General features: G+C 35.8%; 1 protein-coding gene across 5 annotated transcripts in view; it reads right to left on the bottom strand.

The window, feature by feature from the left end:
- The window catches only part of LMBRD2 (LMBR1 domain containing 2), a 43,936-nt gene that overhangs the window by 11,350 nt on the left and 18,502 nt on the right, over nt 1–14,084 (bottom strand). For all 5 annotated transcript variants that reach the window (XM_025436471.3, XM_025436474.3, XM_025436470.3 and 2 more), the window contains exons 7-14: nt 12,683–12,757; nt 11,394–11,507; nt 10,840–11,023; nt 6,948–7,129; nt 6,285–6,418; nt 5,440–5,545; nt 4,503–4,600; nt 645–748 (exon numbers count right to left, since the gene is read on the bottom strand). In XM_025436471.3, the coding sequence (XP_025292256.1) occupies nt 645–748; nt 4,503–4,600; nt 5,440–5,545; nt 6,285–6,418; nt 6,948–7,129; nt 10,840–11,023; nt 11,394–11,507; nt 12,683–12,757 (997 nt within the window). The remainder of the gene's footprint in view (nt 1–644; nt 749–4,502; nt 4,601–5,439; nt 5,546–6,284; nt 6,419–6,947; nt 7,130–10,839; nt 11,024–11,393; nt 11,508–12,682; nt 12,758–14,084) is intronic.

Here is a 14,084-nt window from a genome sequence, read left to right as displayed (position 1 = left end):
AGCTTTTATTGGAGTCACAACATATTTTGGCCTCCATTTAACTAAATGACCACACAAAAGCTCCAGACTCACGGAGGGAGAATGTCTAGGAATCAATGTCCCCACACTCAAGTTTTGTTTTCTTTTTTCCCTACCATCACTTGAACCTCAGGAAATTTGATATATTCAGTGTCCGGATTAGATTTTACTAGAGTGCCATGTATTCTAATAGGCTGTTAATGATCATTGCATTCTCAAAACCAGCCTTGGCTTGAATGATTTCTTGTGTGGTATTAAACTGATGATTCTTTGAATTCATGAATTTTATAGTTGTACTGAGCTTGGCAAATCCATTTCCAGGAAAATATGAAAGTAACTCCAATGCCATCCAAGAGCATTATTTAGTTGAGGGCATACTAAATTTCTGCTGTCTGCTGTAGTATTTCTTAAAGACAGATGAGAGTTTCAATTTTTTTTATAGTTTATAGTTTCAAATTATTTTTATAGTTTCAAATTATTTTTGTTATGAAGGTTGTTTTTGTAGAATTTTAGCTAAAAAAAACATTAATTTCTTAAGAGATTAAAAATTACAAATTATAGAAACACTAATTCGTATTTTGAGTTTTAGAACTTTCCTTTCCTTGATTTTAAAAGACAAATCTTACCTCGTCTGATTAATTCTTTTCCTTCATCAACCAAGTCTGATGTCATATCATTATCTCCCATGAACTGCTGGAAACCAAGTAGATTCAAACAACGAGTTCCCAAACTAATAAAAGTAGATTTTTAAAAAGGCAAGCATTATTTCTCATTGTAAATGTTTAAACTCTTCTTTGGTATTGTCATTCCAAAGAAGCCTATATTTTATTATTACTTATCACAGCAAGTTATGTAGTTATAATAACTTGTCTTTCTTTAAGAAGGACTTATTTCTCTTTCTAAGAAGTTTATATAGCCAGTATTCCATTAACAAGGTATGCACCATACCCAGATTTCTTACAAAAACACACTGAGTTGGGTTATTTGTATACCTTCAGAAAATTATTACACAAGAATACAAAACAATGGCTCTAATACAAATGCAATTTGTTCTTTTCTTATATTCACACAATTTTAATGCTGAAAATACACAACTAGTATTTTTAAGTATAAAACAACATGGTTTAGAAAATCTTAATTATGAAAATTAATTTTCCTGTTCAATTTTTTTAAATAACCTAAAAGCTAGTCAATTCCATTTAAATGGATTTTATTATACACTCAGAATTTATTACTATGTCTTACCTGAGGGCTATTATTTTATCTTATTTGCTGTTTACTTTAAACCTCACTGTTGTATAGAACAAGAGTACTCTGAAAATATGACACACAAGGAAAGAAGCAATGGATGGACAGGCAGGATTAATATTTGTTAAGATCCTACGATTCAGGACAGCCCTGGTGGCTTAGTGGTTTAGCTTTGCCTTCAACCCAGGGCATGATCCTGGAGACCCGGGATCGAGTCCCACATCAGGCTCCCGGCATGGAGCCTGCTTCTCCCCCTGCCTGTGTCTCTGCCTCTCTCTTTCTCTCTCTCTGTGTCTCTAATAAATAAGTAAAATCTTAAAATAAAATAAAAAAAAAGACCCTGCTATTCATCAGCCAATTTACAGACACTCTCTTAGCTTATTCTTACTGTGATCCTAAGAAATAATTATTTTACAGATAAAGAAACAGAGGCCCAAAGGGTTAAATACTTTGCTAATGATCATTTAACAAATTTTAGAGCTAGAATTTAAATCCAAGACAAAACAAAGACCAAGGACTTTTTGTTGCCTTAGTTTCAGACTTTTTCACTGAGGATCAGACTTTTTCACTGATGTACTCCTCATGGCATAAGCCCAAACACATACATGGAGCAAGGGAGGAAGAGAGGAAGAAGGAGAAAGAGGGATGAGTGTGTGTGTGTGGGGGGGGGGGGTGCATGTGAGCATTACACTGAGGAAAACAGTGGAGCGATTACAAGAAAGTAAAGGTCTCCCATTTTACACAACTGATGTGTAAGAAATACAACTAATTCATAACACATCTCCTTGCTTTAATATATAAGGAATGTTTTATATGATTTATCATTGAGCAAAACTGGGGTTTCAGATAGATGGTTATGCTAATTCTGTGACACTAAATACTTCCTTACTATCTTCACACCCTTGTGGGAATACAATACTCTAGGAGGAGAAACCCCAATTAGATAATTATTTCTGGGAAGGTCATAGCTTTTTCTAGTGTCAGGAAATAGCCTTACACTCTCTAGGCAGTTAAGTCTAAATATTAACTCTAGGGATGGCTGTGTTGTTAGTAACATGGGAATTAGTAGGGTGCCTGGGTGACTCAATTGGTGACAAATTAACTCTTGATCTCAGCTCAGGTCATGATCATAGAGTGGTGGGATAGAGCCTTACGTTGGGCTCCATGCTCTGTAGGGAGTCAGCTTGAGATTCATTCTCATATTCTCTCTATCTCTTTCTCTCTCTCTCTCTCTCTCTCTCTCTCTCGTTTTTGCCCCTCCCCCTCTGTGCATGCTCTCTCTCTAAATCAATCAATCTTAAAAAACAAAACATGAGCATTAGACTAATTATGGCAGCATTTCAAAAGAAAATGGACCTATGAAGCAAATTATCACTAAAATGTCACTAAGGCACTGTTTCATATATCTCTATAATAGCATATCTATTTTGAGAGATAATTTGAAAATTGAAGAATCTGACCTTTCTTTTCCTAAAAGACAAACTGGCACTCAAAGTTTATCCCAATTAACTCTAAAATAATACCTTTAATGGATTAATAATTTTCCTTTTAGATACAATAACTCTTTATATTTACGATTTTATAGTTGATAAACCACTATCCCACCCATCTATTCCTTGATCCGTGTAACACCCTAATATAAAGTAGGAAGATATGCTAATCTTGCCAACAAAACTAACATGTGAAGACACAGATCAAAAGTTCTTAATGTTTCATTAGTAATTTTATAAACCTTTAAAATAAATAAGCATATAATCAAAATTAAGTCTTAGACATGCAAAGTGTGGTTTCCTCCTTTACTACCTCATTTTCACAATGATGACACATTTCACAAACCTATGGTCTTTTCTACCTTATAGAAAAAAAATCTTGAAATTTAGATTTTCTATGAGTTCATATTAACAGTTTTATTTTAAAATATAATCTTTTATTTTAGCTATAAGAAGGTAAAATATAAATATTTTAAAACATTCAATAGAGAATTTATTTCAAAGGATACTTGACTTTACTCAAAATCCTCTTAATGAATACATACATATTATTTGTAATAGCAATAGAATGGTATCAAAAGATTTAAATGAAAAGTGGTTAGAAGAAACATTTTCATCAGAAAGGCAAACTGATGGACATCAATAAATATTTTTTCAGGGGCACCTGAGTGGCTCAGTTAGTTAAATGTTTGACTCTTCATTTTGGTTCAGGTTGTGATTTCTGGGTGGTGGGATCAAGCCCTGCCGTCAGGCTCTACACTCAGTGGGGAGTCTGCTTAGTATTCTCTCCCCTCCCTTGGTCCCTCCCTCCCTTACACCTGTGTTCTCTTGCTCTCTCTCTCTCTCAAATAAATAAATCTTTAAAAATAAATAAATATATATTTTTAAGATTTTATTTATTTATTTGACACAGAGAGAGAGATCACAAGCAGGGGGAACAGCAGGCAGAGGGAGAAGCAGGCTCTCCATCAAGCAGGGAGCCTGATGTGGAGCTTGATTCCAGGACCCAAGGATCACAACCTGAGCCAAAAGCAGGCACTTAAATGACTGAGCCACCCAGGCACCCCAGTAAAAATTTTCTTTAACTTTTTGGTGTGTCACGGAACACCTAAGCAGTTGGGTGAAGAGGGCAGACACAGTACAGGATGATGGCTCTTGACATGTGGAAATAGGGAAGACAGGGTGTTAGAAGCCAAGCATATTTACCTCCTTTTGAGCTGTACCCTTGCCAAGATTCAATTATTTTCTAATCCTATAAAAAGTGGTAGGCTGTGTCCTTTCCAGCCTTATATGTACTGCCCAATTACAATCGCTCCTCACATGATATTTTGTGCTGGCTAAGGTCTAAGACATCTAGAAACCCAGCAATGATTGTGGGGAAAGCCCTTAGACTCATTTATGTTACTGGATAAAAAGTGGGCATGGGATTATTTTATAAGCTAAATCAACTGTCAGGTGTTGAAGGCCAGGACTTAGAGTTAACATTCTGTAATCAATCCTATCACTTGTAGCCTAAATACTTATAAAAGAATGACTGTACTTCTCTTTTCTTAAAAATACCTTCAGAGTGAAAACCTGTCCTCATCACTTAAGCAAATCCTTTAAACTACCTACAGTTCCCCGAAAGCCACAATAAAACAAACAACAACCAAAACCTGACCAGTAAATATTTAAAAACAGCTTTGAGACAGGATATCCAGATTGGACAAGAGTAGGAGGAAAAATTATCAATGTTAAGTTTCTTACCTAAAGTAAGTAGCAATGCAGAGAATTACCACCAACATAGGATAATATATATAGAATCCATCTGCGATAAAGGATAAAACTTTCATGGAACCCATAATCTAACAAGCCAAAGGAAAAAAAGGAAGTTAAATTAGTACAGTTCTGTATTTTTCATTACTTTCCACCTTTAGAAAATTCACTCTTAACCCAGCATATTAACAAATTTGGAGTTTTCGAAAAGTAGAAATAAAGCTCTAAATGGATTGATTTTTAAGTTCTCATCATAAGAAAAAAAAAAACAGTCTGATGTTAACTAAAGATACTGTGGCAGTCATTTCAAAATATATACATACATCATATCATTCTGCTGTATATTTTAAACTAATATGTTATATGTAAATTATGTCTGAATTTGCTTATTTATTGAGGTTTTCATCTAAAGAAAATATTTTATAAATATTATTGAAATTTATTGTGTACATAAAGATTATAAATATAAAAGCTAATATTATAGATGAAGTCTATTGATATTGCTCAGTTGCACAAGCAATGTGCACCAAAAAACTTTTTTTACAATAAAAGAGAGAAAAAAAATAATTTTTATCCAGTCATTAGTAGTTACATATACAACCTTTAAAAGAAAGTTTGATATTAAAAAAAGATCCTAATAACACTACAAAACTTTTTTGCTGGCATTACAAGAAATTCCACAGTATGGGACGCCTGGGTGGCTCAGAAGTTAAACGTCTCATCTGCCTTTGGCTCGGGTGTGATCCTGGAATTCTGCGATCGAGTCCGACATCAGGCTCCCTGCGTGGAGCCTGCTTTTCCCTCTGCCTATGTCCCTGCCTCTCTCTTTCTGTGTCTCTCATGAATAAATAAAATCTTTAAAAAAAAAATCCACAATAATACATCTCATAGAGACAATCTTAAAAAACTGTTTTCTGACTATACTTACAGATGTATAAGCAGTTGGCTGTGTATTCTGGTGAGAGATGGATGAATCCATATGGGTCAAACCCAAGAAATTAAGACACAACGGAGGAGTCAAACGGCAAAATAACCTGTAAAAACGCATTTATAAACAGAATATGTAAAAAAAAATAGTAGCAAAATACATTTTACTATATTGAAATATAACTATTATTTCCATCAGTATGTATATTTACCTTGAATTCTTAATGTGAAATGTCCTTACCTGAGAGATATTCTGAAAATCCTATTAATTGCATCTCCCTAAAATACCAACACCCACACAGCACAACTCCAGCCTCAGACTGCCTACTTTGATGGTGTTTGCTGCTGCTTTATCCTAACAATTTGTGGAGTGCTACATATGCACTTTTTTCAAGTCTACCATCTGTGTAATCTGTCTCAGAATGGCAAGGACAGCAATATCCTCAAGGGGAACTGGACTTACTAAATTTCTTAGCAAAGATTATTCCTGTTTGTTTTCTCAAGCCCTCATAATGCAGTTTGATGCCACCAAATCTCAGAACTCTCTAGGTCTGACTTAGCCCCCAAATTTTCAAATGATCCTAGTATTTACTAATCTATTTACTGAATCTCTGATTTGTAAATCCAGGCTGTCTTTCTTTTTCTCTCTAACCTAGCAAACCTAATATAACCTTAAGCTTCAAGCAGGATTTAGTCAGCAAACATCTAACTAATGCTTGAACCTAATCAATGAGCTCACATAGATACAGGTGCTAGTGGAACATCCGTAAACAAGAAATAAATGAGAAATCCATAGAATGCATGCAATGGAGTCACCCGCTTGTCTCTATACACAGTCCTACTTACATGCCACTGAAAAGAAGGCTGTAAGCATCAGTTTGGTGATGTGAAGCCAAGTAATAATAGTTAAATACACGAATCCTGAACACAGTAGAATAAACACAGATGCTCAGAAAGAAGATGGAAAGGAAACAAGCAATCTGAAAAAGAAGCAAAACCAGCTTAAGACTAATCGACTTGGGTACTTTATATACTTTTCTTAAGCAGTATCCCTTATTTCCGGCTAACATTTATTGACATCCTAAAATTTAAACACAGTAACAGTTTTTCTTAACCATCTAAGAAAATGAATTTATAAAAAAATCTACATCTCAACCAGTTCAACAACCTGTCCATGAGTTTCAAATCTACCTCCTAAAGTGCGCCCATTCTCCCACTCCCTTGGCAATTCTCCATATGAAGACTCTAAATTAAATAGCTTCACTGGCATAAAGAGGGTCAAAGTATTCTCATAAAAGGATTCTGTACTATTTTGCACCTTGTCATCTTCCCTCAAACACAATTCTTAGTTTAGGTAAATGGATGAAGACCATTTTTGAAAGTCTGAATAATAACAGCGCAGGGAACTTTACTGCTTTCATTGTTAGTAAAATAAATAAAGAAAAAATAACAGTTGACAACTATACTATGAACTGACACATGTTTATGACAGAAATGAAATAAACCAACCTCAATATAAATATAATTGTACGTTTTTTCAGCCAGCTGTATGAAGACTGCAAAGAGGGATAAGACAGGTGTAGTGCTAAAAAATGTGCATTCGGACCACACAACAATCACAGAGAAGATGGACAAAACCACAGCAAGTATCCTATAAAACCATGGTCGCAAAAGACATTCCCAGTACCATTCTGGAAGATAAAAGAAAAAAATTAGGAAAACCATTAAAGGAGTAAGTGGGTATTTACATTACTTCAAAATATCCCCAAACAAGATCTATAACTGCAAAGAGGAAAACAGTTAAGTTCACAACAGAGGAACCAGGCAGATTTGGCTCCTCGCCAAATAATCACCAGTAATGGGACAAAGTAACATCATGTGCCTCCTGCCATGAAGCACTGAGAACACAGTATCAGTGCCACCGTATTCCCACCCAAAATGTAAAGCCTGCATCCAACATGAGGAAATATCAGACTCAAACTCAGGGATACCCAATAAAAAACTGGCCTAGAGTCTCCAAAAATATCAACGTCATAAAACAAAAAGAAGCTGAGAAATCGTTTCAGATAAAAGAAAACTAAGGCGACATGACACTTGAGTGTGCTGCATTTTAAAAATCTGGGATTTTTTTTTATAAATTTATTTTTTATTGGTGTTTAATTTGCCAACATATAGAATAACACCCAGTGCTCATCCCATTAAGTGCCCCCATCAGGGCCCGTCACGCAGTCACAACCCCCCCCCACCCACCTCCCCTTTCACCACCCCTAGTTCATTTCCCAGTTAGGAGTCTTTCATGTTCTGTCTTCCTTTCTGATATTTCCCACTCATATTTTCTCCTTTCCCCTTTATTCCCTTTCACTAAAAAATCTGGGATTTTTAACAAAGAATATTTTGGGATAATTTGATTAAGGTCTATAGATAACAGTTCCATATCAAAGTTCATTTCCTGGTTTGATCATTGTATTTGGTTATATAAGAAAATGTCCTTATTTTTAGAAATTCTACACTGAAGCATTTAGGAGAAAATGGCATCACATCTGGATTCAACTCTGAAAAGATTAAGGAAAAAAAGATAAATTCGGGTAAACCATTACCATGTGGAGAATCTGGGTGAAGCATATACAAGAATTATTTGTACTAATCTGACAATTCCCAGTTAAGTCTGACTTTAGGTATAAAAAAAAATAAAAGTAAAAAAAAAAGAAACAAAGAAAAAGAAAAAAGCTACCCAAATTGAAAAGGCTGTATTTTCACTTCATTCACTGAGGTATTGAGTTCTGAACTCACACACTAAAAATTTCAACCTTACTCTCAGCACAATTCCTGGTGAGCTCATGGTCCAAACTGATGATTTTTTTTTTTTTTATGATAGAGAGATAGAGAGAGAGAGAGAGAGAGAGAGAGAGAGAGGCAGCGATATAGGCAGAGGGAGAAGCAGGCTCTATGCACCGGGAGCCCGATGTGGGATTCGATCCCGGGTCCCCAGGATGGCGCCCTGGGCCAAAGGCAGGCGCCAAACTGCTGTGCCACCCAGGGATCCCCTGATGATCCTTTTTTTAGTCCCTTTGGAGTCTTTCACTTCCTTGCCCTCCTTTCCCCCAGAGGTCTCATCTCCACCCCACCCTTGCAACTCACGCACACCCCTCATCCCTAAGCCTCTCACTGCCAATAACTCCCACCCTTCCTTTTAATCTCATTACTGGGTCCCTGTTTCCAAGCAATATCTTCATCTAATATTCCAATTCCACTGACTGACCTTACCTGCATCAATGATCCATTCATTCTAGCACCTTTGTATTGCCCTTAAGGCCCTGGTACCCTATTGCTTTCTTTACCAGCTCGGATTCTATAGTCTTTGAGGAGAACTAGTCTCCAACATCCCACTTTCTTTGCCCTCTCTTGCTTCTCTGCAGTTGCTAACTGAAGCCACACCCTGGTCAGATCCAACTTTCCAGCTGCTCTGAGCCTGCACCCATGGAGCTGCACACCGCAAAAGGGAGACACACAACTTTGCTGACTGGTCTCACTTAAACTCTTACTTCCCAGCTTCAGGCGGACCTTGAGCACTGCCTGGCTAGCCGATTATAATTCACCAATCTTCTCCCAGGCCTTTTCTCCTTAGCAACTATTTTGTACCTTCCCTTCTCTCTTCAAATCTCCCAAATCTCTTCTCCTATACTTACTCTTAGCATTTCACAGAGTAGCTGGCAGAAGGGAGCCTCCCCAAGTTCCCACTACCACCTCTTCTTACCTGCTCAGGTACATTTGTGCCTTACTTCCTAATCTAAGGGGATTCTCTGCTGTTCACTATTTCCCATTTCATGGCTCCTTCTCATGAACATCAGCAGAGCCATGCTCCTCTCTCATTACATTTCTTCCAAGACACTGTTCCCAAATTACATGCTATGATTGATCTTGACCCTGCCATCCTCCTTCAGCTACTACTTCTTTTCTCTACTCCCTTTTATAAGGAAAACATTTTACATTTTCTATTCTCTGCCTCTTAATTGCTCTCCTTATTTCTTTTAAACTCCAACTAAGCTTTCTTATCCCCTCAACCTCCACCTCACTTCTCTGAAATCCAATGGCCAAGGCTTCATGTGACTGTAGACGCATCTACAACATTTGGAAAGGTGCTTTACATACCCCTTTCCTCAAAACACCTCACCATCCTGCTTTTCTTCCTACTTCACTGGCCACTTCTCTTTTAGCCTTTTTCCTGGTTCCTCCTCATCAACCCAATGTTTACATTCTGGAATGCCTCGATTTGGTCCTCTGACTTTCTCTCGCTTTTATCATTTACTTCTTTGTTGATTTTATTCTGACCCATAGCTCACTGATATGATACACTGATGATGCCTGATTTTTACTTGTAGACCAGACTTCTCCCCTGAATTCCCATTTCTACAGCCAGCTACCTACTCAGCACTTTCTTCACACCTCTATGTATACATTGTTTATTTTTCTCACTCCACAAAGAGGAATTTTCATCTTTACACTTACTGATAAGTAAGTACCCAAGCACCCAACGATGGATAACATATATGTTCTCAAATACTTGTCAAATGAATGAAAATAAGTATTTCTTTTATTTAATTAGAAAAGATCTTTGCTGAAGGAGTTTTCCAAGATACATTATGGGCATTGTCTTCATACTCAAGACCAAATATGAGAAAGAGAACATAAGGTTTATTTAGAAAAATAAGGTAAATGGAAGTGTTAATACTATGACACTTTGGCATATTTTCATTAAGTTCTTCATACTAAATCTGATAACGTTTGAAGAGAGTGTGACAAACAATCATTAAAGAGAATGAAATAGGTGCCTCAGCAGTTGAGTGCCTGCCTTCAGTCCAGGGTGTGATCCTGGAGTCCCAGGATCAAGTCCCACACTTTGGGCTCCCTGCATGAAGCCTGCTTCTCTCTCTGCCTGTGTCCTTGCCTCCCTCTCTCTGTGTCTCTCATGAATAAAAAAATAAAATCTTTAAAAAAAAGAGAGAATGAAATAATTACAAATACTCAGTGTAGGTCTTGTAAATAGACCAATAGATATAAATAATCAAAGACTTGTTAGGGAAATATTTTAGTAGTATGTCAAGACTGAAGAAGAGACCCAAGCTTATGATATAAAATTGCTTAAAATTCTAATTTTTTAGAGTATGTATTATGAATACATAATATGCTTGATGCATTGCATATATTTTTGGATAGAATTTTGGTTAACTGTAAAGTAACAGTAGAAACTGATAATCTGTTATATAACCAGTAAAATATTTTTAGAGGGGAGGTTTATCAAATATATAGTACCACATGGTATATATCAAATAATACAAATATGATTCAACTCTGCACTTAGAAAAATTATCATTAAATTTTGAAATTATGTCAAATTACGTACCAACTGTAGGATTATAAAAATATTGGATAAATTTGTTTTCTGGCTCTGGTGACTGAAAGGTATGAACAAACTGATGAGTAGCACTAGTTTCATTTTTTGCTACATCTTCTAGATAAAATGCTTGCTCCAGAAGAATCTGCCATTGTACTTGAGTTCGACGGTGCCTCTGAACTGAATAAATCACCTAAAAAAGAGAACAGGGGAATATGTCTTTCAGTGTTCTGATCCAGCAGTGTTTCATCTTCCTGCCAGACAGCATATTTTGGTTCTCATAACAATGGGGAAATGTCCGTGGCACTTGCTGGGTTGAGCCAAGGATGTTAGTATTCAACAACACATGTAACAATTAGGTTCAGTGAATAATTCTCCTTCCCCAAATACCAACAGTAACCCTGTTAAGAAACACATAGTTAAAACAATTCAAAAAGAAAAATGCACAGGATCAAAGAAAGTTTCAAATACATATTCACTCAAAATTCCCTTTATGTGGACAGTAATTATAAATCTAACTAAAATTATCAGTAAGTAAAAAAAGCTATTATTAATAAAGTTACCTGTTTATGTAGTTTTACCAGACTCTTTTCACTTGGGTAGGTATTATGCTTTTCATCAAAATCTTCATAATCATCCATGTTCCTACCCATTTTTTCCTGATATTCTGTAGGGCACTAAAAGGGACAAGCAGATTTTTTAAAGTCTCATTTTCAAAAAACTTAAAAATTTTATTTTTATTACAAAATCTTCTATTCTTGGGCATGTCTAGTATTCTCAAAAACATCATCTTCTTTCATTGGCATCTCTAGATGGTTGGATTTTTAGTTCCTGACATTTTCTTGAAAATGTTTTAGATATATTGAGTGTCTTCCTTCTCCTATTAATATTAATCTTTATTATCAGATATACTAGCTGTGGTAGGGTAAGGGAGTTACCTACATGAAGCAATAAGTATCTGAGAGGATTAGGTTATGTAGGCACATGATGAAACTATTATTTTCCTAGGTAAAAATGAAGAAGAATCATAATAAATCCAAGATGTTGGATTTTTAAAAGGCATGGAACAGAAAAACACATGATTTGGGGTCATCTGTCTTGTTAGTTATTCATTACTTACCTGAACTTGGGCAAGTTACTTAACCTCTCTGAATAGGTCTCAAAAGGTAGCATTGTAAGAGAAATGATTAGAGAATTGATTCTCATGACCATCATCTTAGTCAAAGGGAACACTAGCTAATAATCAGCATAACAGATTTAAAATAGAGGAAAAGAAATAGTTCAGTGGTTCTATGGTTGCAAAGACAATGACTGAACAGCTCATTTTTGGAATAATCATTTTGGAAGTATACAAATACCCCAATTCAATCCCAATGCAGTAAAACCTTAATTGTATGGCTTCTTGTTAAATATCTGTCTTAAGTATCTCATAGGGCCATTCATTTTACGATGTACTTCATATATTGTAAACTGACATGCAGGGAGCAAGTGAAAGAGATTACTGAGGCCCTAGTTTATTATAATGACCACATTCAATGACACTTAGAAACTGTGACGGTCCATCTCTATTGCTGCATCATAGCAATCAGTATACATATTAACGTAACTTCTACATCCAGATTTCAATGAAAAATATTGCCAATAATTAAATGTTAAACTCGTAATAACTACTGAACAAATTCTATGTGCAGATTACTACCAGTTTATGGTTAATATTTCATTGAAAATGGAAAGGATATGAGAAGACCTGAGTCATAGGCTGTTCTCATACTTTTCTGATACTTCTATTATAATATTATATTCTACAAATTTGTATGTCAAAAGAAAAAAGATGAGGATTATAATTAATCACCTTTTTAAGAATCGTGTCAACACATTTTCTCAATGGGTGGTTATACTTGATGCTGTCATTCACTTTACGAACCTCCTATAAAAAAGAGTAAGAGGAATAAAAATATTTCCATTTCTATACATCATATGCTTCAAATGAAACTGTTCTAGGTACCATATATGTTCTCACAAGTTTAATTTCAACCCAAATTATTCAGCGTACACATGAAGCTCCATTCACTGATTAAGTTATTGAGAATGTTAAGTAAAAATACAGAATTATAGGATAGCAATACCTATATCCTCATGTTTTTTTACTACTTTCTAAGATTTATTCCCTTATCATTTGCTGACTTGTACACAATGATGAGCAGGCATTATAAAAAAGCCATGAAGGATCAGACAAACTTTGCGATGTTGCACTCCTCCACCTGGCTCAGGAAGCTCAATTATCTCATCATCTAAAATACGGTGAAGAAATCAGAGGAAGCAACAGGAAACAAACATCACAAAGCACCTGCCCCTTTCCAATGAGAGAGTCCTCTACAGCAGTCACAACTACTGACTCATTCCACATTTGTTTATTAAGAGCACACTAATGCCAGCACTGTGCTAGGTGGAAAGTCACCGTAGTCCATACTGGAGAATGTGGTAGGAAGACATGACATTACAGGTCTTTAAAGATGACGGGCTGATGGGATGCCTACGTGGCTCAGTGGTTGAGCATCTGCCTTTGGCTCAGGGTGTGATCCCTACGGTCCTGGGATCGAATCCCACATTGGGCTCCCTATGAGAAGCTGCTTCTCCCTCTGCCTATGTCTCTGCCTCTCTCTATGGGTTTCTCACATAAATAAATAAAATCTTTAAAAAAAAAAGATTATGGGCTGATGGTGAGGTAATAAACAAGTTAGGGATTTTGAAAGGTATAAAGGGGTTGCGGGGGAATCTTTACAACCTGTAGTTCGCAAAAAACAACAATATTCTATAATACTAATGGAATAAAAAAAAAAGAGTTGGAACCACTGTTCTTGGCAAAACAAACGACATGTTCAAGGGCTGGGAGGCAGAGAAACTGACCAGAGTATTAAAAAGCACATTCTGATTGTAGAGTAGAGAATGGCCCTAGGACCATCTGTCATATAGACAAAATTATGAAAAGATATTTATGTCTTATATGACAAAAAAAATCACTTCCCTTATTATATAGAGAGTGCTTACAAATCAAGCAAAGATTGGGAAGACACATAAGAAACTATTGTGAAATGTCTGGTAAGATCATCAAGCTCACTAAAAACAATTACAAATTTTAAAAATAAGAAGTTTTCTGGCAAAATTATATAACTTCTTTGGAAGGTAATTTAGCAATAACTATCAAAATTTAAACTATGTAGACCTTATACTCTGTACCAGTAGACATTGCTCCT

Source organism: Canis lupus, chromosome 4 (assembly GCF_003254725.2).
Source record: "Canis lupus dingo isolate Sandy chromosome 4, ASM325472v2, whole genome shotgun sequence".
Classification (NCBI taxonomy): Eukaryota; Metazoa; Chordata; class Mammalia; order Carnivora; family Canidae; genus Canis; species Canis lupus.
Note: the sequence above shows the minus strand (reverse complement) of the source record. Positions and strands in the feature narration are given on the sequence as shown.